Source organism: Cricetulus griseus, chromosome 4, assembly GCF_003668045.3.
Source record: "Cricetulus griseus strain 17A/GY chromosome 4, alternate assembly CriGri-PICRH-1.0, whole genome shotgun sequence".
NCBI lineage: Eukaryota > Metazoa > Chordata > Mammalia > Rodentia > Cricetidae > Cricetulus > Cricetulus griseus.
Window position 1 is genome coordinate 94,208,025 of NC_048597.1, and position 23,892 is coordinate 94,231,916.

The 23,892-nt window shown below is 50.1% G+C and overlaps 1 protein-coding gene across 1 annotated transcript; it reads left to right on the forward strand.

Moving 5' to 3' along the window:
* Nucleotides 1–7: 7 nt before the first annotated feature.
* Nucleotides 8–21,100, forward strand: Fam222a (family with sequence similarity 222 member A). The gene is made up of 2 exons (XM_035444304.1): nt 8–129; nt 18,712–21,100. The coding sequence occupies exons 1-2, from the start codon at nt 48–50 to the stop codon at nt 19,983–19,985; spliced, it is 1,356 nt and encodes a 451-aa protein (XP_035300195.1). The 5' UTR covers nt 8–47; the 3' UTR covers nt 19,986–21,100.
* Nucleotides 21,101–23,892: the final 2,792 nt, after the last annotated feature.

Consider the following 23,892-nt stretch of genomic DNA (forward strand, 5'->3'; position numbering starts at 1 on the left):
GGGACCTTGCTGCAGAACGTGCCCCACCTGGGGCTCCCAGCTCAGCCATGCTGGCCTGTCTACAGAGGACTCAGAACCCGCCCGGCCAACACCTGGTCTGTCCAAGCAAGAGCCTGGAGCTGCGCAAGTGTGAGTGAGACCCCTCGACTGCCTCCTGTTCCTCCCTCTTCATACTCTGTCCTGGGACTTGCTTTCTGCTCCTCGGGCTTCTGTAGGGTGGGCCATGGCCCAATCTGACCCCTGTCTGGAGTGTTCATGCAGAACCTCTACATTGAGATACCTTGGGAGGCCTTAGCTCATCCCCCAGGGAGCCCACCCACCACATGCCTCCAAGTCAGAATTCTGGAGCTGGGCATGACTGTGCACCTGTAACCTCAGCACTCAGGAAGGAGAGAGGCCAGCCTGGACTACATACTTCATGACACAAAGCAGGGATGGGACATGGCTCTCCAGGGAGGCACAACATAGTTTCTGCCCTGCAGCCTATAAGCAGCTGTTTACACTGTTACTGCTGCTGCTTCAACTATTTATCTTGAAAGTAGCATTCTTGTCTAACATTCCTAAGGAAGGAATGAGACCCAAGCCCTGCCCCCTCGGAGGCAGCTGTTGTCCATTTCCTGTGTGCCCTCAGATGTTTTATGAGCTCTGGCAAATGCTTGCACATCTGATATGGTCCGACACCTCACTTGGCCATCCATACTCCCCAGGTCACCTGCCAAAGAGCTGTCTCTTCCTGTGTACCTTTCTCTGGCAAGGATGAGCCATAATTTATTTGGCCAACCCTCTATTTAAACTGTCCACAACGTGTTGATTTGATAAGCAATGTGGCAGTAAGCCCCGTGTTGTCACCAGGTGTGATACGGCATGGGGAAACTCTGGAAGAGGAAATACGGGGTCAGAGCAGGTTAGACATGTCATCACCCTGGTGGGTGTGGTCTGACAGCTTTCGCTGTTACACCCTGGGACAGTATAAAGGTCCTCCTTCCCCACATCCTCACTCCCACCAGAACAGGCCCTGACACCTGGGCAATGGGCACAGGTTTATGTGTGGTTTTCATTTGTGATGACAGAAGTTCAGTGTCTTTGTGTCATATCATTTGTTCTAACTTTGAACATTCTGTGTGCGTCTATTGTTCCACTTTTTTGATGGGGTGTTTGGTTTGTCCGTCTTTGTTGATCTGTGGGAGCTGTGGTATGAGACATGTGAACTTCATGTCTCCCCTGGTTTGTCTTTTGTGTAGATTCTGATCTTTTGTGGCTTTTAAGTTTTGAGTCATACTTAGGAGACCTGCTTTTTAAAGGGAAATGGTCTCCCCAAGCCTTCTTCCAGTCTCTTGTTTAAAAGTATGTGACTTACATGCTTCAAAAGGCTTCTGTTTTTATAGTATTAAAAAGTGTTTGCAGGCCAGGCAGTCGTGGTGCACCCTTTAATCCCAGCACTGGGGAGGCAGAGGCAGGTAGATCTCTGTGAGTTCCAGGCCAGCCTGGTCTACAGAGTGAGTTCCAGGACAGCCAGGACTACACCAAGAAACCCTGTCTTGAAAAACAAACAAACAAACAAAAAAGTGTCCAGCACTTGGGAGACAGATGCTGGCTGATCTCTGAGTTCCAGGCCAGCATGGTGAGTTCTCGGGCTATGTAGAGACACAAAACAAAACAAATTGTTTCAAAGCTTATTGGCTTTGAAGTATGAGGTTGAGATCTAAGTATGATCAGCAGTTAGCCCAGTACTAGTCTCTCTCCTTTCTGTTTGGCGACTCTGGGGATTGAACCAGGTCCTCACTCATGCTAAGCAAGCTCTCTTGCCACTGAGCTAGCTAGCGAGGTCCACCATGCTCTCATCCATATTTATCCACAACCACCCCTGCCATCCCATTTTGTTCTTTTGTTTGTTTTTTTTGAGGCAAGGCTTTATGTAGCCTAGGCTAGCCTTGAATTTATCCTGTAGCCAAGGATGACTTTGGCCTCCTGATGCCTCCTCGGTCTCACTACCACAGCCGGCTGTTGTCATTGGAAACTTTGAGTTTACTGAACTATGACCCTGTTCAGCCAGCAGTGATCTCTGGGTACACTCACAGTCTGATTAGCATCAGTAGTCACGTCAGCCTCATACCCAACGGCAGCTGCTGCCTCCCTCCACCCCTTCTCCACAGAGAAGTTCAACTCTCGGCTTTCATAATCCACTCATTCATGTGTGTTCTTTTGTGGTTGTTTCTCTCTCACTGCATTTATTCCTTTTATGTGTGAGCACATACACACGTGTCTACCAAGCACATGGGGATGGCAGAGGACAGCTTGTGGGAATCACTTCATTCCATCGTGTGCATCCCAAAAAATCAAACTCAGGGCCCTCCTGCTTGGTGGCCAGCGCATTTACCCACTGAGCCATGTGGCTGGGCCAGTGTGGCTGGTTCTCCAAGGTCAGCCACATTGCAGCATGGATAACATATGCTGATGTTCACTTGGCGCTTCGTGCTCCTTGGTAACCCACTCCAGATTTCCATGGTAACCTTATTTATTTGCCTTCTGACCTGAGGAGCCACTTACTTAGGGGTGGCGTTCATAGTGGGAGTGCATACCTTGACAGATGGATCCCAGGAGAAATGGTGTTTTGTAATGCTCTTTCCCTCCCAGAGCCAGGCATGCCTGTATGTTCAGACTTCTCCTGTATCCCCTGGGAATGTTCTAAGTCACTGCAGTTAGCTCCCACACATTTGGGGGCCAGTCTGCCTCTGGAGAGGAGAGCATTTTCAATGCTTTCAATGCACCGCTCTTCCCCATAGCAGAAACTGATCGTGTGACTGCGGCCGACTCCTACCGCCTTCTTGCATTCTGTTGCTGAAAGAGCTTTCCAGTTTAGTCTCTGCAGTTTAGTCTCTGCAGTGAAAATGATAATCTATTTACTACTTTGTCTTTTTGAGACTAGCCTTGTGCAGTCCAGGCTAGCTTCAAACTTGCCATGTAAGTAAGAATGCACTCATCACCATGCTGCCACCACCTGCGGGGAGTTGGGATTACAGGTGTGCACCACCATGCTGGGTTTTAGTTGTTTATGTTTGTTGTTTTCAGACAAGGTCTCCTCTATAGTCCTGGCTGGCCTGGAGTCTACTATGTCAATCAGGCTGGCCTCAAATTCACCAACATCCACCTGAATCTGCCTTCCCAGTGCTAGGGATTAAAGGTAAAGCCATGTCTGGCTCCTATTTTACCTTGGTTTTGTTGAATAGGGTTGACGCTCTGATTGTCATCCCTGGAACACTGCCCATGACAGTGGTAGCCACCATTCCACATACTGTAGTGTGCAGATTGCCCTGCCAAAGAAATACTAGCTGTGAAATGAGTATTTGATCAAGTTAAGTCAGTCTCCATTTTATTAAAGTTTTACAATCAAAAGTAGGGGTTGGAACATTTCCAGATGGCTTTGCAGGTTATGAGCCTGTGAGCGGTGATGTCATGTTGAAGTACCCTTGCATTTTGGTTGAACCCCACGTGGTCATGGGGGAATCATTCTTTATACGGCTTTCAGGCTGGAACCTGTTATTTAAGATTCTTACCTTAATTAGAAAGTTTTTTTATCGTTAATTCGGGGTCTTGTCTCGTAGCCCTAACCCTACTCCCAGGCCCTGATTTAGAACAATTTGTTGCTGAATGTTGCCATCTGCAGCTTCCCTCTCTCCTTGCACACTTGTCAAGTTAAATGGAATCGTCTGTTGTAAATCTTGCTCAGTTCTGGGGTAAAACTAAACCAGTGTGTGCTGGGTGGGGCTGGTAGCCTTTTAATGCTGTTTGCTATTTCTTCTCTCGTAATTGTCTTAGTTATTCTACTGCTCCATGAATGGCTCTGATAAATAATTTTTAAACATAATTTGATCACCCTGACGCCGGATATTTTCTCTTTGTGTTTGTGTGTGCAGCTTCATGTGTAACTGTAGGGGCCAGAGGAGGACCTGAGGTTCCCACCCTTGTCTAGGACAGTCTTTCTCCTGGCTGGAACTTGCTGATTCAACCGCCAGTGAGCCCCAGGCGTTGGGCTGTTTATGCTTCTCCTGTGCTGGGATTACAGTCATGTGTCACCCAGTCTTTTGTGGGTTCTAAGGATCATGGGCACTTTGCTGAGCCATCTCCTGGTCTCTTCCCCTGCCCTTGATTACATTAGCTAATGATATGATCTATTACCATTCCCTAAAGATCAATCTATATAGTATTAGGAATATTACCCTTTTAGGGATTCTAATTCATTGATTGATGTTTTTATCTTTATTAAAATCTTCCTGCTTTTTGAAGTTATTTTTGAGTTAGAGGCTTAAAAGTTTTTGATTTCTACTTTAATTTTTTAAAAAAATTACACCTATCTGTGTATTTTTTTTTTAGAGAATTTTCTCTAAGTTTCAATGAAAACTTAGAGAAACAGTGTACACCACAGATGGCGGGTGGAAGGCAGAGGACAAATTGCAGGAGTCAGTTCTCTCCTCCCATCATGTGGGTTCCAAGGGTTGAACTCGGGTCTCAAACTTGGCAGCAAGTGCCTTTATACCTACTGAGCCATCTTGCATACTCCGGGATAATTTAAAAAAAATTTTTTTAAAGATAAAGGCTCTAAAGTCTATACTGGTATTTTGAATTTTACTTTCTAGTTGCTTTACAGTTTTGGTTCTGATTTTTTTTCTTCATCCTGACTTTTCCGAACCCTAACTGTCCATCTAAGCAGGAGGGGTGTAGGTGTGTTGTGTGTGTCTTTGTGATCAGAGATGCCTCTGAAAATTTATTGAAAAGTTTTTTGTGTGTCTAGGGACATACCACCCAAAAAACACAAGATCTTGTCTGCAGTCCTTCATAATACAAAGTAACCTTTGTTTTTGTTTTTTCAATGAAAACTTAGACGTAGGGGAGCTTGTCTTTGGTCCAGGGGTTGGCACACACCCTCATTCTCCTCTGAATCTACTTGGAGAAGGAGCTGGATGCCCTCTACTAGTGAGCTCCAGGCTGTTTCTTCTTGTAGACTCCATAATGATACCACAGTGCTGTTTAATGTGCAGGCATTAGTACTGTAAACCTTCAAGGTAATCCAAAAAACAAAACAAAAAAAATGGAACCTGGATGAGATTGTAAGATAATTAACCCCTGCTTTTGAACTCACGTTTTTCTTGACATCTTTGCCAGTGCTCTGGATAACTGTTTCCATGTGACTCTAATGCTGTGATTAGATTAAGCTTTGTGATCAAACACAACACCTCCCCCTTTACTGCTGACGGGGAGCGGGGGATGCCTTCATCCATTGCTCTCCACCATCTCCCTCTAAACGCAGTGCTCACTGGGTGGCAAAGCTGGGTGCCAAGGCACTACATCCCCTTGTCTCTCTGCCTCCCCTTCACCTACGGCCAGGGATCTGGACTTTAGTCCTCATGTTGGCAAGGCAGGTACTTTAGAGACGGCACCCAGTTGTGTATGTCATTTTCCCTGAAGAAAATGTGGAGTCAGTGTGTTCAGCAGTTGCTCTTTGGAGTTGACTTTATATTTGCAACCTTAGCAGCTGCACCTGGCATCTTGTGATCCCAGCTAGTAAAGAGCCCCTCGTTCCCGTCCATAGACAGCAGTACCATCACTGTGGCCTCTCTGTGGCATTAACACACTTCCTGGTTTTGTTTCACTGTGTTTTCAAGAAATAAGGTCAGTGCACCAATGTGGTAGCTTTATGTTCCATCGTCTGAAGTGAGGTGGCCTCCAGTGTGTTGCTGGGTGGTCTCAGGTAATCCATATGCATGATTGCCTACCTCTCAAATGCTCTAGCTCTTGTATCTCTACTTGAGAGGGTTAAAGAAAAGGAAACTTCATGCCACCCGGCACCCGTCCCACCCCTGTACCCTTGTTTTCAAATTTAGGTGTCCTCTATATTCAGTTACTTTACCAAACTGCATTGGGTTGACCTGTTTGTACCCCTTTCCCGGGACTGTTAAGCCCAGCTCCCAGCTTTCATTCTGTCCCCTTCCCCTCTGTCCTCACTTGCTCACTCCCCCCGCCCCCCCCCGCCCCCTCACCCCCACCCCTCCACCCCCACTTTGTGGACCATTCTCTCCTCCTGTGCAGCTGCTTTGTGCTCTTGCTTCCCAGACACAATTGCTTTCTCGTGTCTTCCCTGCAGTCCATTTCACCGTGCAGCACTGGGCTGTCCCTACGATGGTGACAGTCTTCTCTTGGGATGTAGTTTTTATATCAACAGTGACCTTGCCAGAGTTTTATTTTGATGAGGTCTGATGCTTGTTCACCGTGGCTTACCTCTGGAGAAAGTGAGTTTGTCCCGCCCACCTGTTTGCAGGAAGTTCATGGTTGGGAAAAGCTGAGGCCATGTGCTGACTGGACTTTTAAAAGGGTTGCAAATGCACTCATTCCTCCATTGCTCCCGGGCTGCAAAGCAGATGGGACATGGCTATGTGATTTGTTCTCTTCAGCCAAGTGTGTCCCATGCACCTCTCCTGTCACTAGGAAAGGAACTTAGGCTTTGTATTTGGGGTGTCCCCCTGGCCCTGGGGAGTGCATGCTGCTGGTTCATGTGCACTCTACACAGAGGGACTGGCACGTTTAGACAATGCTGATTGGGTATCTGGGATGTTCCTAGTCGGTTGATTTCTTCCAGGAGGGCCTTGCGCTCACAGGATCTGCCCTTGTTAGATAGGATCTCACCCTGTAGTCTAGGTTGGTCACGAACTCCCAGCAGTCCTCTGGCCGCTGCCGCCCAAGGGCTGGGATTATGGTATGGGCCCCCATGCCTAGTTGGGCAGTGGCTGCATTTCCTTCCTGCTCCAGGGCTGGAATGGAAGGGCACAGAAGGTCATCGCAGGCATGCTTCTCCCCATTCAGTCCTTTGGTATCTCCATACTGACCAGAAAAGACACTGGGTCTGGCCACAGCCAGAAGAGGAAGCAAGGAAGGAGAGTGAAATGTGGCTCTGGCTCTGCGGCCAGCCCCACCCGGACACCTGGGTGAGGCTCCTGCCTTTTCCATCGAGGTGTGGCTGATAGGAGCGGAGGGGTTGGCCTGAGCTTTGGGCTGTGCTGGGTTACCACCAAGGTAGGAAGGTCTTGGCCAGGCTATGGACAGTGTGACCTTGGACAAGTTAATCAGTCTCCTAGGTCCGGTGCCCCCTTCTGAAAATTGAAGGGACACAGATGAGGTGGATAGAAAAAGTCTAGGCCTGGCCACCTGTGACTGATAACATCTAAAGATCCAGGGGGTGGGAAGCCAGCTTGAGACCCTGACCTCCTGTCCGAGGGGGATCACGGTGGCCTGATTTTTGGAACTGTAACAAGCACCAGCTGCCACCTGTGCCCAGAACACACCTAAGGGACCAGAGATGACCACAGGTTACATTTCTAAGAGCTGAGGAGACAGAAGGCTGTGGTTTGGAGCCCTGGTCTGGCTGGGGTGGCCTATTCTAGGTAACTGCAGAAAGTGACCTGAAAAGAAAGAACTCTGTGTGTGTGTGTCCTTTCCTACTCTAGGCCTAAAAGCTAAGTCTTCCCAAGTGTCCAGGGTCCCAAGCCAGACCTGACAGAGACCTTCATCTCAGCTGTGCAGAACCTCACCAGCTGATACATATTTGCCTTTCTCATTGCAGTTGCTAATATACAAACCGAGTTGTGTGCTACTAAAAACACAGGCTCTGCAGAGAGCCCCAAGGAGGTACTGTGTAGCTGATGGGGACGGGGGTTAGGGACTGGGACTCTGCTGTACCCAAGGGCACTGTGGGGGGATGGGCAGCTGCCCAAGAGCAGTGAACAACTCATGCCAGACCCTGCCCCCGCCCCAGGAATTGAGATGGATGGATCTAAGGGGTCAGGTCCAGGCCGGACCCCATACAGGGCATGTGTGTGACTTTGGGAGAGTGACTGGACGCTGTGACATAGGGATAAGAAGGGAAGGAGAACTTCAGGGGCCGGCAGCCAGTTCCAACAGGTTGCCTGCCATCTTCCCAACCCCAGCTCCTGTATCTACAGCCATGTAAGAGGTTCCCCACCATGGCTGAGAAACACTGAGGGGCATCTAACACAAGAGCAGGCAGACTTTCAGCCTGACTCTAACCCTTCCCTACTGCTGGGCATTTCCTATGACCTACCCCAGTGAACTTCGAGCTACTAGCATTTCTATAGGGGCTGGCAAGATGGCTTAGCAGGTAAAGGTGCTTGCTGCCAAGACTGGTGACGTGAGTTCAATTCCTGGGACCAACATGGTAAGGAGAGAACTAACTCTTGTAAGTTGTCTTCACTCTATCAAAATAAAAATGTGAAAGAAAAACTAGAAGAAGCAAGGCTTTCAGACTCACTGTGTCCTTTCTGAGGGGTCTGGTGTGCTGGGCCTGTGCCCCTCCTCCATCTGGAAAATCCAGGCAGACTCACTGTCTGTAAACCTGAGAGCTTGGAACATGGTGAGAGTAAAAACCCCAGGCCATGCCGGGCATTGGTGGTGCACGCCTTTAATCCCAGCACTCGGGAGGCAGAGGCAGGTGGATCTCTATGAGTTCGAGGCCAGCCTGGTCTCCAGAGTGAGTGCCAGGATAGGCTCCAAAGCTACACAGAGAAACCCTGTCTCCAGAAAACAAAAAACCCCAGGCCACACTGCTTGTGCACAGGGCAGGGGGGTCCTAGCAGCCAGCAAAACAGCAATAGAAAATGAAACATGTCAGGGTCAGACAAGACATCCGGGAGAAGACAACTTGAGTAAGAGTGACTCTAAACCAACTTCTACGACAGAGGCTGCTGGACTCTGCGTAATCCCTTATTTTCTGAGAAACTGCCACACTGATTTCTACAGTGGCTGTACAGGTTTGCACTCCCACCAGCAATGGAGGAGTGTTCCCCTTACTCCACATCCTCTCCAGCATAAGTTGTCATTGGTGTTTTTGATCTTAGACATTCTGGTTGGTGCAAGATGAAATCTCAGGGTGGTTTTGATTTGCAGTTCCCTAAGCATCTTTCTGCCATTTGAGGTTGTTCTGTTGAGAATTCTGTTTAGATCTGTGCCCCATTTTTTAATTGGATTATTTGGTAGTTTGATGTGTGGTTTCTTCTTTGTATATTTTGGAGATTAGCCCTCTCTCAGATGTGGGGTTGGTGAAGATCTTTTCCCATTCTGCAGGGAGCCGTTTTGTCTTGTTGACCGTGTTCATTGCTATAGCTCCAAGAGTTTGAAGTTAGGGATGGTGATGCCCCCAGATGATACTTTATTGTACAGGATTGTTTTGGCTATCCTGGTTTTTTGTTTTTCTATATGAAGTTCAGTATTCTTTCAAGGTCTGTGAAAAATTGTGCTGGGATTTTGATGGGGATTGCATTGAATCTGTAGATTAATTTTGGTAGGATTGCCATTTTTGCTATGTTGATCCTACTGATCCAAGAGCATGGGAGATCATTCCATTTTCTAATTATCTTCTTTAATTTCTTTCTTTAAAGACTTGAAGTTAGGCCGGGCGTTGGTGGCGCATGCCTTTAATCCCAGCACTAGAGAGGCGGAGGCCAGCCTGGTCTTCAGAGCAAGTGCCAGGATAGGTTCCAAAGCTACACAGAGAAACCCTGTCTCGAAAAACAAAAACAAACAAACAAAAAGGCTTGAAGTTCTTGTCATACAGGTCTTTCACTTGTTTGGTTAGAGTTACCCCAAGATACTTTGTTTTTGTGGCTGTTGTAAAAGGTGATGTATCTATGATTTCTTTCTCAGCCCATTTGTCATCTGTATATAGGAGGGCTACTGATTATTATTTTTTCCATTCATTTATTTATTTCATAAATAAAGCCATGCACAATTATGATACAGAATACAGTATGTTCACAATGGCATGGCTAAATTAAACCAATTAACATGTTATATCACACATATTCATCATTTTTGTTTTGAGAACACTTAAAGTATACTATCTCACAACTTTTAAAATATAGCATATTGTTATCAACCATATTTATCATGCTCTCAGTAGACCTCAAGACTTCAGAGAGTCCATGCCTCTTGTCCAACTGCAGTTTTATATCCTTAAACCAATCGTTTCCCCATTGTTAAAAGTCCCACATTGAAGCCTAATAGCCACAATTCTGCTCTCTGTTCCCATAAGTTCATCATTTCTAGGTTACACATAAAATTGAAATTGTGTGACATTTGTCTTCCAGGGTGTCACTTATATTTTTTTGGCACGCATATAACTTTACTACTTACTAAAGATGAATCAAATTTGCATGCACAGGTGAACACTCACTGAAACACCTTGGATTCATCACATATTTGAGTTTCAATTCACATATACAGAGAGAGAGAGAGAGAGAGAGAGAGAGAGAGAGAGAGAGAGAGAGCAATAATGGCAATATGTTATGCATCAATAGCAGCAACAGCTTTTCCAGGTTCTGCAGTCCTTTGAACAAAATTGTAGAGACATCCAGCACACTCCATTTTAAAAAAACAAAAACAAGAAACCAAACAACAACAACAAAAGTAAAATACAGAATCCCAGAAAACAGCACAGTTCTGTTACTCTTGTTGTACTTGGCATCATTTTTTTTTTTTTAAATTAGATTCTCAGTCATCATCTGGGAGGAAACCATTCTGAGCAACATCATTAAAAACAGCTCTGAAAAAGCATGGTCACTACTATGTATCATAAAGCAGGTCCACATATGAGTGAGTACATAGCATGTTTGTCTTTTTGTGATTGGGTTACCTCGCTCAGAATGGTTTCTTTGAGTTCCATCCATTTTCCTGCAAATTTCAAGATTCCATTGTTTTTTTTTCTGCTGAGTTACTCCATTGTGTAAATGTACCACATTTTCTGTATCCATTCTTCGGTTGAAGGGCATCTAGGCTGCTTCCAGTTTCAGGCTATTACAAATAATGCTGCTATGAACATGGTTGAACATATGTCCTTGTTATATGAATGTGCTTCTTTTGGGTATATGCCTAGGAGTGGAATTGCTGGATCTTGTGGTAGACTCATTCCCATTTTCTTGAGGAGTCGCCATACTGATTTCCACAGTGGCTGCACAAGTTGGCACTCCCACCAGCAGTGGAGGAGTGTTCCTCTTTCTCTGCATCCTCTCCAGCATAAACTGTCATTGGGATTATTATTTTTTAAGTTAATCTTTTATGTATCTTCTCTGAAGAAATGTCTGTGCAGCTCTTTCAATTCTGTTACCTTTCCCTTAGGGTATCCAGGCCCCACGTGTATTCTGGGTTCTAGTGTGTTTCATGTGCGTGATTTGTAAGAATCCTCTCCCGTCCTGGGCTGTCTTCCTCACACCCCTTTGAAACACTCTAACTGTTGAATTCTGACACTATGTCCATTGTCAGGTGCTTTTGTACAAGGTCCTGTGTGACCCAAGCTGTTGTGTGGCCTGCTGGGTTTTCTTCTGAGCATCTCTAGTTACCAGTGAGACAGTGGACAAAGCGGTGGGTGGTGGCACCTGCTGCCAAGTCTGTGGATCTGAGTCGATTGATGTCCAGGACCCACAAGGTGGAAATAGTTGTCATCCCCGTGCACATTTGGGGCTTCCTCTCCACCCCCACATATAATAAATGAATAAAAGGGTTTTGAAAAGTTTTTAGCATTTCCATGATAGGATTGCATTCTTGAGTTGATCTTTGTATGTGGAAATGATCCAACCTCATTATTTTGGATGCAGCTGTCTGGTTATCACCACCAGCATCTCGATACCTAGTTGTCTTCAGCACCAGTCACTGGAAAGATCAACTTCTCTCTCCTGAGTGCTCATGTGAATCTGTCCCCTAACCTGCTGGTGCCTCTCCTGATGCCTGGTACCCACAGGGGCCTGATCATTCTAACTCTTCATTAGGAATTGTTTGGACTTTTCTTTTGTTTTTTTCCATTCATTTATTTAGCTCATAAATAAAGTCATACACAATTATGATACACAATACAGTATGTTCACAATGGCATGGCTAAATTAAACCAATTAACATGTTATATCACACATATTCATCATTTTTGTTTTGAGAACACTTTGTTTGGACTTTTCTAATTCAGAAATTTGCACAAGCTTCTTAGTTTCTGTAAAGAGGCCAGCTGCTGTCCTGAGTCTCCCAGTCCATGGACATGGGCTATCTTCCCATTTACTCTTTATTTCAACAACATTTTGTCACCTTCAGATTACTTTGTCCTTCTGTTAAAATTTGTTCCTGTTATTTCTGATGCTGTTTTAACAGAATTAAGCTTTGTTTCACCCAGGGCCTGTGCATGCTCAGCAACCACTCTACCCTTGAGCTACACACTCATCCCTAGTATTTAATTTTGTCTTCTGAAATGTGAGCAGGTAGAAATAGAACTGTAAGAAGGCAGGGGTTGGGGCTGGAGAGATGGCTCGGAGGTTAAGAGTGCCGACTGCTCTTCCAGAGGTCCTGAGTTCAAGTCCTAGCAACCACATGGTGGCTCACAACCATCCGTTATGAGATCTGGTGCCCTCTTCTGGTATACATGAAAGCAGAATGTTGTATACATAATAAATAAATAAAAATCTTAAAAAAAAAAAAAAGCCAGGAGTCTGGCAGTGGGCAAAAGGGCATGAGACCCAGAGGAGGAGGCTTGGTGTGGCAGGGCTGAGTCAGGCTGACCCTTGTGTGGATAATACAGACTAGTCATATATGGCAGAAACAGCCAAGCTGAAGGGCATATAAGATATCATGAGGTTTAGGTGAGGGACAGGCAAGTTAGGGTGGGGAATGATGGAAGTGACACAGAGGCCACCCCAGGTCTCTAGCCGGCCTGGGGGTGAGGAAGGCCTGCCTGTTGGGGTATGTGCAGGATGTCCCCTGACTAGATCTCATGGCTTGAGCATCCGAACATTCTACCACTTAATCCCTTCCACCCCAGGAGACAGGCCAGAGAGCTGTAGACAGACAGACACCCCCCCCCACACACACACACACTCATACACCCAGGAGGTCCTTTGGTCAACCACCAGGGGTCGGTATGTGCAGCAGATTGGGGTCCCTGGGACAGCCAGCAAGGTGCTAAGCAGCCATCCCATGACTGCTTGAGTCCTTCCCCATAAAGACCAGAGAACAGCTGCTCTCCCCTGCCCAGTCACCCCCACCCCCCACCCCGAGCGGCCTCATTAGGCATTCTGCTGGTGCCACCAGCTAATTAGTGTCACGTTAATTGAGCATTCAGGAGGCTGCTACCTCCAAGGGCACAGTGTCACAGTGAAGGGGAATGCAGATGGAGGGTGGTGCCCTGGGACTTCCTGATCCCTTGTGGAGAGGCAGGGGCTGGACGGAAAGAGGAAGTCATCTCACCGATGCCGTTACCACTCTCCCACTCCTGTGGGAACATGACAGTAGCCAGAAATCTGAGGTTCCCCTGGAACTGCTCTGGGGTATATATGTTCAAGAGTCAGGAGGGGATCGGGCCACCAGGGGAAGACCCAGTTAAAGGGTGCTGCCCCCAGCCCCAGGCTCCTAAGCAGGTGCCTGCCCTCCCAGAACCTCACATCTTTCTGTCATGTGGAGCTAGCCCCAGTAGACACCTCACAAAACAGCCTGTCCCCAGAGCCTTAGTGATACAGGCGGAGCACAGGGCCAGGAATTCTGGGGTGGTAGCTCCCCACTCTCTTGGACAAGCATTTCATTGCACGCTTAAAGTCTCCTGGAACCCACCCTTCAGCCCCACACTGGTAAGAACACTGGCTGCCTGAGGTCGGCACAGTCAAGGTGAAACCCATGACCCAACTCCACCACTTAGCTTCTTGATGCTCTGTGGTCCCCACAGCAGAACCTGCCCTCCCTTCCCTGCCTGCCGCCACTGGCAGCAGTGCAGTGAAGCCCTCTCTTGTCTCCCTGAGGCAACATTAAACCCCACTCAGAGGGCTGGTTTTAATTGGCTTAATATACTCGTTAATAACTGCGTCTATTTAACGCACCTGTAAAAGGCCCATAACATTAACTTAATGGCAGCGACAGCTCTCCCAGCACTTCCTGCCAGCCTTTTAAATCTCCAGACAAGCCATTAATGGGGGCTTCCTGGATGGAGATGGATTAGGGGAGAGCTGAGCTGGGAGAGGCAGCCCAGGTCACCCTTACTTGATGCTAACCCTGCATGTCTAACCATTTTTTTGGAGCATTGGGCCCTTCGAAGCAGACTCAGGAGGGCACAGTGCCTGACCCAGGGGAAGCTGTGACAGTGTGCACCTTCAGGGTCTGTGAGAGGAAAGGAGACTGCAGAACAAGGACTGGGTCAGGTGACCAGTACCTCCTTTGTCGCCTTGAACAGCATATCTTACTGAAGGCTTTTACAGAGGAGCTGAGTCACAAAAGAGCTTCAAAGAGATCATTGTCAGCACTGGCCCAGGCCAAGGACACCCAGGAAGACTAGTCCTTTGTGCCTGCTCCCAACACCCTCCAGGGCTCAAGCAGTGTGAAGCCAATTTACGGCTGGCATGGAGGGGGCATCGGCACCTTGAGGGCACACGGGGCAGACCTGGGATCTAAAAGCCCGTTCTTACTCAGTTGCCCTGTCACCTTCCTGCCTACTACCCATACTCAAAGGCACCCACTTTCTCCAGCCAGGCCCACCTAATGGTCAACTCAAGATGAACATACCGACGCATTAACCCATTAGTGCCCTCAAGACCCCGTCAGCCCTACTTATGCCACCAGCAAAGGACTAAGCCTTCAACACAGGGGCCCTCCAAGGGATTACTTATAATAGGGTCTCTCCCCTGGGAACCTACCATGTGGAACACACACAAGATGACCGCAGTGGCCTGGGGTGGGGACATTTCAGTTTCCAACAACAACTCTAGGTTGCTGGTCCCTCTGCTCAGATCCTGTATGGCTTCCCAGTCGCCTCTTTTCCCTCCTACTCAGAATTTGCTTCCTCACTGACCACTGGGTCCAAGCCACAGGCCCTTCCAGCCCACCATGCAGTCCACTGGACCTCACTGTTGATTCCCAGGGAAGCATGTCAAAATGTCTCAGGAGTCAGTGCCAAGCAGCCACTATGCCGCAGACACCACAGTGAGGAGCTGCCCCGTGAAGTTCCTGGGGTGGAGGGAGAAGGGTTTAGGGTCTTCTGAATGTGAGATACCTGTCTATGGCCTTTTACCAAGTCACCATGAGTGGTAGTGAACACCTTTAATCCCAGCACTCAGGAGGCAGAAGCAGGTGAGTCTCTGTGAGAAGTTTTGTGAGGTCTACATAGTTAAGTTTCAGGACAGCCAGGACTACACAAAGAGAACCTGTCTTTAAAAAAAAAAAAATTCACCCCATGAAAGTCACTTAGCACCACTCCCCTACCTGTCCACACTACATTCTTCTCAATATAATGAGACCACTAGTCCAATTCATGTCAAACAAGGGGAATCAGACACCGCTATTTACAGTAGATGTGCCCACCACACCTGTCAACCTGCCACCATCCTGTTTCTGGGTTCTGCCATCCCCATCCAGGGTGCTGGTTCCTTCCCTCGCTGTCTGCATGGTAGGGCCCAGGAAACGGCGGGTATGTGGCAGACAGAGGCACTGGCAGGGTCCAGAATGGACAGGCTCAAACGTCCAGTGCCCTATGGGTAGTGGAACCCCAGCTGTGCACAAGCTGAGTGTGGAGGCCAACTGCAGTCAGTCCACTGTGGTCCCTTCAGCGATGACAGATGCAACTGAGACTCCCAAACTGACTGGAACATAGGTGTGGGGGTACAGGGCCGGGTGCTGGGTTTCCCCAGTGGGGCCATGCAGCCTCCCCCTTATCCTCAGCTGAGGAGCCCACAGAGCTCCGCAGCCCTACCATAAGGACCATTCCCCCTATTCACTACAGAACAGGCTGTGTTTAAAGCACTGTGGGGTAGCCAGCCTTGGGGGGACCAAGGCTTAAGGCGGGGAAACTATCTCAAAGGCGTATATGGGGGCCCATGATTAAACCAGGCCTGTGATGAGACACTCCAGCGGCCTCACTGTCACCATGTCCTGAAAGAGGCTCACCAAACACTAGCCCAACCAGTCCCTGAGCAGCTGGATGAATGGCTCTTGAGGGTGGCCCTTGGCCCTCAGATATGCCCCAGCCCTGCCAGGCACTGCCCCGGGGTGGAATGGCGGTGATACAGAAGACAGACTTAGCTCTGCCCTTGACTGGCTGTGACCTCTGACCTCTTCACCTACAAAATGGAAACCTGTGTATCTTCTTACCATTTGACAGGTGACGACCCTGTGTGGCTGATGGGACTTGGAAACCCAAGGACCCCTTGGCTGAGTGTCTGAGGAGGCATGGCTGGGACTTAACTTGACTCTCATAGCCTCTGAAGGTCCCAGTGTGACTGGGTGCTGTGGAAGAGCCAAACTGCAGAAAACCATGTTTCTGCCAAAGAGTCTTACTGGTTATATAGTTCAACCCTGCCCTGTGTGGGGACCTGGGGGGGACTGCAGGGGCTTGAGTGCCAGGTGGCAAGAATCACTAGGGAAGCAGGTCTCCAGGCTCACTGCCACATGTCACATCATCCCTTCGTACATCACAGGGATGCTGTCCCCACCCTCTCACAGTTGTCTGGTCCTCCATACACAAGCCACTCAGAAAATAATGGACGCAGAGCCCGCACCTAGCCAGTGAGGTTCTGCATGCAGGACATGCTCTCTCCCTTGAGAGTCACCATCTGCAGGATGGCCCACTGACCAGACGGGGGCGAGGTGGGCCCTCGTTTGGTAAGAAGACCAGGGAAGCAGGCATTTCCTCCCCTTTCTTAAGGTTCTGAACACCTAATTTATTCCATCCATTAGATAGATTTTGTAGATTTAATCATTTTCACAGTTGGTGGCTCATTGGATACTCAAGATAAACTCCGAATGAAAGCATAATGCAGAGGACAAATGAGTTTTCACACCACAATGGCAGAGCCTTGCTTGGAAAGAGAGTTTAAGGGGAACAAAAATACACACGGCTATCATTTTTTCCCCCTCCCGGCAGCTGCTTTTGCTGAGTCTGGTAGGTTTCCACAGCTAATTTCACCAGTTTTGTTCATCTGTAAAATTGCATAAAAGTGACATTTTTGTGCTCATTATAGCAACTGCTGATTTATGGCTGGCAAATGAAGAGCTGGTCCCTTTTTCACAGGACTCTCAGAGCGGTGCTAAGCGCCCATGAAATTGCTTGTATAATGTAGTTTAAATCCAATCGCAGAGAAAGATTCCCCCATTGGCCAAAGTGACATTTCCATTCTCCACACCAAGTTTATTTTAGGCCACTTAGGATCTGGGGATGCCCAGAGCAGGGTCTGGGGTGGACTTACCTTCTGGGCCCAGGTTAGGCTCAACAGATGGAGAGATGGAGGAATGCTACCCTGTTCCATGTTATCACCGACTCCTTCTGCCCTGTGGAATCTGGGCCTTGCGGGCCCACGGGGCTGGGAGGATCACGCCTGTTCTGTCCTGTGTACTGTGGGATTTGAGGCAGCCTCCAGGTCCAACTGGAAGCCACCAGTATGCAGAGCCCTAGGCATGACAGGCATATTATCTCCAATTGTTTGGAGTGCCTGGTGTGGTGAGCCCTGACCTCCCAGCTGCCTCTGCTGCTGGCCTGCCTAACACAGAGAACCACTGGCCAGGCCAAGGTTGGACCAAGGCCATGCAGGTCAGGGCTCTGGGAGGACCAGGTAGGAAGCCTCCAACTGAAAGGACATCATGGGTGTGTCCATCCCTGTTGAGGCCCTGCCCTGGGCCAAACTTGAACATTGCTCTCCTTCAGCACCGCCTACGCCACATGGACCTGCTAAATCATCACAGCCACCCTCAGGGGAAATGGAGGCTCAGCAAGGTGAAGCCCCTTACCTAAGTCCCCCGGGGTTATGATATCCCGTCTCCCCCTGTGTACCTCACACCGCCAGGCCCCTCAGCACTGCCACACTCATCCTGGCACCATTATTATCGCCATTCACCAAGTGAGAAAACTGAAGCTTGCCTAAGCACACAGTCACCTAGGGCTACACAACCCACATAACCAGAATTCCACCCAAACTCTGCCAGCACCGGCATGGGGCTTCCTATGTGCCACCCTCTGGCAGACCCCCGTCACCCCGCCTCAGAGGACGCTCTGGGCTGTGCTCGGTCTAGAATGGCTCAGTATGCCGGGGGGGGGGGGCTGTCTGTTGTGCAGCAACTCACCTCCCCCATGGCAGAGCCCGTAGTGACCATCTATAGTGGGTAAGTCTCACGATCTAGAATGTCACACACAGTATAACAGGCCAGCCACCATGAGCACTTGGCATCCGATTCATCTCACCCAGCCCAGAATGCCAGCACAGCTACTCCGTGTTGCTGGATGTTGGGGGTGAGCTGAAGATGCCTGGTTGGCAGGGCACTTGCCTAGCACTATAAGGCTCTGGGTTCGATTCCAGGTATGCATGACAGATGTGATGTCACACAGCTGTGACCCTAGCTCTTGAGAGGGAGGGGCAAGAGGACCAGAAGTTCAAAGTCACTCTCGTATACACATCAAGTTTGAGGGCAACCTGGGACACATGCAGGACCCTGTCTCAGAGAGGAAAAGAAGTGGCAAGCTTGGCTGTGGCTGAGGAGTGTTACACGTGTGCAGGTTCCTCTAAGAACCTTATGCTTTCGGAAGTGGAGGACGAACAGGAAAAATCAGTGAGGGAAGGGGAACTGGGCAGCTCCCAGAGTCCTGGTGGGGAATGAGGGTTGTGGCTGCCAGCCCGACGCTCACTTGTGCCTGTCTCCCTGCAGGTGAGTCAGTGGCCAGCCCTATGCGTTCCTCCCGCTATCCCAGCCCAGCCGAGCTGGATGCCTACGCTGAGAAGGTGGCCAACAGCCCACTGTCCATCAAGATCTTCCCTACCAACATCCGAGTGCCTCAGCACAAGCACCTGAGCCGCACAGTCAACGGCTATGATACCAGTGGCCAGCGCTACAGTCCCTACCCTCAGCACTCCGCTGGCTATCAGGGCCTGCTGGCCATTGTCAAGGCTGCGGTTGTCTCCTCTAGTTCAGCTGTGCCCTCTGGACACACCAAAAGTGTGCTGAAGAGTGTGGAGGGCAAGCGGACTAAACTGTCACCGGCCACCGTGCAGGTGGGCATCGCACCCTACCCAGTGCCCAGCACTCTGGGGCCTTTGGCCTATCCGAAGCCACCCGAGGCACCTGCCCCCCCACCCAGCTTGCCTGCAGCAGCCACTGCCACCTCTGTGATCCCTCTGCCGGGCCGGGGCCTTCCCCTGCCACCCTCCAATCTGCCCTCTATTCATAGCATCCTCTACCAGCTCAACCAGCAGTGCCAGGCCCCAGGTGCTGCACCAAGCGCCTGTCAGGGCGTGGCTGTGCCCCATCCTAGTCCAGCCAAGCATGGCCCGGTGCCCAACTTTCCTAGCATGGCTTATTCTGCCACAGCCGGTCTGCCAGACTGCCGGAAAGGCACAGAACTGAGCCAGGGAGCCACACCAGCACTGACACTGCCTGGGGCCACCAAGCCTGCAGGGTATGCAGATGGTGGCCTGGATTACCTGTTATGGCCACAGAAGCCACCCCCACCCCCACCCCAGCCACTTCGAGCCTACAGTAGCAGCACTGTAGCCAAGTCCCCTGAGACTTGTGGCGGACGGGCATTCGAGAGGGCCAACGGGTCGCCCCACAACTGTGGCGTGGGGCTGCCCACCAGCTTCACCGTGGGCCAGTACTTCGCTGCCCCTTGGAACAGTGTTCTGGTGACACCTACTAGCGACTGCTACAATCCAGCAGCAGCTGCGGTAGTGACAGAGCTGGGGCCAGGAGCTGCCAGGGAGCTAACGGGGCCTCCTGCAGACACACTCTCGGGCCTGGCCAGCAAGAGTGTGTGCAACACAGCAGTGCTGAGCAGCAGCCTGCAGTCGCTGGAATATCTTATCAATGACATTCGGCCGCCCTGTATCAAGGAGCAGATGCTGGGCAAGGGCTACGAGACGGTGGCTGTGCCCCGGCTGCTGGACCACCAGCATGCCCACATCCGCCTACCTGTCTACAGATAAGGTCTGCCCTGCGGGCACATGGACGGATGGACGGATGGACAAGGTGCTGGGGTTGGCAGGCCACAGCACAGGGCAGGGTGCTAGCAGGGCGTCCCACCTGCCCTGGGGCCATGTGTCCACAGGGAAGCCAGGCTGGTTACTCCTGCACTGCGGTGGGCAGGCAGATTGACCTCACACAACAGGGCTCCCCCACACACCAATTTGCTGCCCTAGGAAGCAGGGAGGGTCCAGGGATGCCTGTAAGGCCCATCCTTCCTCCATGGGGTGGGGAAAGAGGACCTTCTGCAGACAGGAAGTTCCTTCTGGGGCTCCAGCAGAGGCACTCAGACCAGGGGTGCTCCAGTCAACCTGAGTCACACACACTGGGTCTCTACCCACAATCCCCTGGTCTCTCAGAAAAGGAGCGAAAGGAAGCATAGGAAGTCCCTGGGCCCAAAGTGCCCCCATCCCCACCAACTAATCCAGGTAAAGACCACTCCGACTCCAGACTCCTAGAGGCCTCAGGACAATTACCAGCCCCCTGTCCCCTCCATACCCTTCCTGCTGGGAATCACATCCCACCCTCTGCTCTCCACTCTGGCTGGGCCCTCCTCTTCTCCTTTCCCTCGGGTACACCTTACAGGGCTGTAGGGGACAGCTGGTGCATTGCACAAGGGCACCCTGCCCCAGAAGATGCCACTTGCATCCTAGACTTGTATATTTATTACAGTTGTCTGCATTTTGAGGAAGGGGCACCGCTTTCCTATTCGCACAAAGATGTCACAGGGGCTAGCAAGGGGCCTGTAAATTCAGACTCCATTCACAAGGACGATCTTGCCTTCTTCGAGTGTGGAGTCTCCTGGGAGGAACTAGTGAGAGGGTGACCTATGGGCTATCACTGGAATACCCCACCCAGCTTCTTTTCTGCACTCCCCCTTCCCCCAGGCCTGCACTGTTGGGGGGACGGGGAGGGCATAGATAAATCCAAGAAGTGGTCAAGGCCCTGCAGTTCCCCGGCCCCAGGCGCTCGCTCCGGAAGCGGTACCATATCTCTCCAAGGCCTGTCCAAGCACTAAGTGCATTTACAAATCTCCGAGAATGTTTTTTTTATACTAAAATTGACCATTATATTCTACTGTGAGAAGTGCAGTCTGCACTATATTGTTTTAAAAACGAAGAGAAAGAGAAAAAAAAAAACAAAACAGATGGTGTCTCAGCTGTGTGCTTGCTGTGAAGCCATTTCCACTCTCGTTGGCTCCCTCCCTCTGGGATCCACAGGAGGGCGCCCCAGGGAGTAGGGCAGGCGGGCGTGGGGTAGCATAGCAGTGTTCCATGCCCAAGTTATTACAAAGCTCTCCAAGCTTGGTGCTACCCCAGCATTATACATCATCTTTGGTGGCCAATGGTCCATCCACAGGAGCAAAATCAGAATCAAACCTGAGCTCTTTCTGATGCTGAGTGGCTTCTAAACCCCCCTCCCCCCACACACCATAAGTCCCTCCCCAGTTCCTTTCTGTTTGTCATCCTCCCAGCTTAAATGGTAGCAGAGTAGCTGGGGACAGGCTTGCCATCATCCTTGCCAGCCCAGATGATGCTGGACCAGACACAGGTCAATCCTGTTACTAGGGGCAATTCATTCACCAGGGACTAGTAGGACCTTGCCAGCCACAACATCCTTGGGAGGCAGGAAGTCTCTCCTGCCTGAGGCTACAGTGCCATGGGCCAGGTGCCCACACAGAGAAAGGGAAGAGACCTGTCTTATGGTCTGCAGGGGTGTGTGTTGGGGGGGTCCTACGTTCAGAGCACTCATCAGGAGGGGAGCCAGGAGGAGGGGTCCAACCTCACAGCATGAGGGCTTTGTTGTACCCTGTCCTCACCCCTGCTTGTCCCCAGCTCCATTCCTGTCCAAGGGACCTCTAATGTGGTGGGGCTTAGGGCAGAGGCCCCATATCAGCCAAGCCTTCAGCTGGGGTGGCAGTCTCTTGAAACCTTCCGGCAACCCAGAGTCCATTCAAAGGGAACAGTTTCACTGTCAACTGTGTGTGGACATGACCAGGCTTTTTCATGGTAAGTTCACATCTGATAGCCAGGGGATACATGAGAACAGGCCATGGGTAAACACTCAAAAGACACCAGGATGGAATCATAAAGAGAATCCACAGATGACAGACATGATGACCTCAGTGGACCAATCAGGTGAGAAATGAGATCACACCTGGTTCCCAGACACAGGACCCAAGGAACACCTGCAAAATAATGGCAGCCCCACACCATCTAAAACCAAAGCCAGTGGGACACTCAGAGCTGAGACAGGCATAGCAGGCAGCTGGACAGGGTCTGAGTGCCGACTGCGACACTGAGCTGCCCTTAACTAAGCTTTCCTCCCCAAAACTGGCATATTGTGATGAAAACAAAATCGTCAGGAGTGATAGGAGGGTTGACCAGTCTGCCCTGTGGCTGGGTTCCTTCTCCCTGGGCCTCAGTTTCCCTTTCTGGGATCTGCAACGGCTGAACTGAAGAGCATTCTAGATGTCATTGCACTGACCCGTGCCATGGATCAGGATCACAGGGACCCTGGATGGACAGGACAGTCTTGGGATAGATCAAAGCAGGCTCAGCACCAAGCAGTTCCTACTAGCACAGAGTCTGGTCAAGCCCACGGCCCACAGCCTCCTAACCAAGGCTGTCTTCCCTTTCCATCTCCACCCCTAACGGCTCTATGCGTGGCTGGGGTAACATACATACATGTTCCAGGTTTTGTTTGCCTTCAAGAACCAGGGGTTGGCTGGCACAGCTGGGCTGCAGGGCTGTGTGTTGAGCAGCCAAGACCATAGAAGTGGCCTCTCCCACCCCAGCTGCAGTTCTTTGTTTCGGTTCCTACACACCTGGCTCTCTCCCTCTGGAGCTATCTTGGGCCCCCATGTTTCCAGGCTGAGCAGATGATCAAGTGGTCAGGCATGCTGTACAACGTTCATGGCCACAATGTCAAAGCCACCAAGGGACAACTACTGCATCTTACCAAATCAGTACAGCTGGGGATTGAGAGCAACTGGGACAGACGCCAGGTCTAATGCCTTAGGTCCCAACCCCCAGCACTGCCCAAACAAGAAATGGCACCCCAGAAATACACATCGCACTGGCATATTAAAGGCTCTGAAAAGGTCTGCAGGTTAATTAATACCCTTTAGACTTTAGCCCACTATTCTGCCAACATTTGAACTTAAGTTTGTGTTTCTATTAATGTCCTGGGGAACAAAACTAAGTTCAGAGAACCTCTGTATTGCAGTGGAGGAAAATGAATGAGTGTTGTCCCACCCCCTACCCCCCCACCCCGCCCTGGCCTCGGTTTCCCCAGTTGTAACACAAGGCTTCATAATGAGCTGTAGGGGAACAAGGATTTAACTTCAACTGTAACCGGCCCTCATACCTAGGTTCATAGCATCCTATTAGAGGATGACGGTGGGGGCAGCACAGCCACTGGGAACACACATTTGTTTGTTTGGGGCAGGGACCCTTGAACATGAGAGTCCCTGCCTCAGTCTCAAACGTGTTAAGGTTACAGGCTGGAGCCAATGCAGCTAAAATTCCTGGCACTACTCTGAGCAATAATTAACAGCCTTGAGAAGTAAGTGTTCAGTTAAGACCAGAGTTCCCGAGCAACCTCACTTGACCTGACCCCTTTGCTTTGATCACCAAAGCATTATATCCATTATTTCCCAGAGAGCTTTAAACTTGGGGGACAGTGGCAGTCACACTTGTACACATGCTAACCCCTAATGAGCCCCTCCAGGAGGGAAGCCAGAGGTCCCTGAAGGGACAAGGTGTCAAGAGAACAACAGGGGGAGGGGGGGTGGGGGGCCAGGTGACTGTCATGATCCACACGCAGAAGCACCGGAGGGAGGCAGAGGCCATGAGGGCACCGTGTTGG

Bases quoted from the DNA above. Each gene is read 5' to 3' on its own strand.
- Fam222a (XM_035444304.1), top strand. From the start codon at position 48: ATGCTGGCCTGTCTACAGAGGACTCAGAACCCGCCCGGCCAACACCTG. The intron at 130-18,711 runs GTGAGTGAGACC...GTCTCCCTGCAG, and splicing joins GAGCCTGGAGCTGCGCAAGT to GTGAGTCAGTGGCCAGCCCT.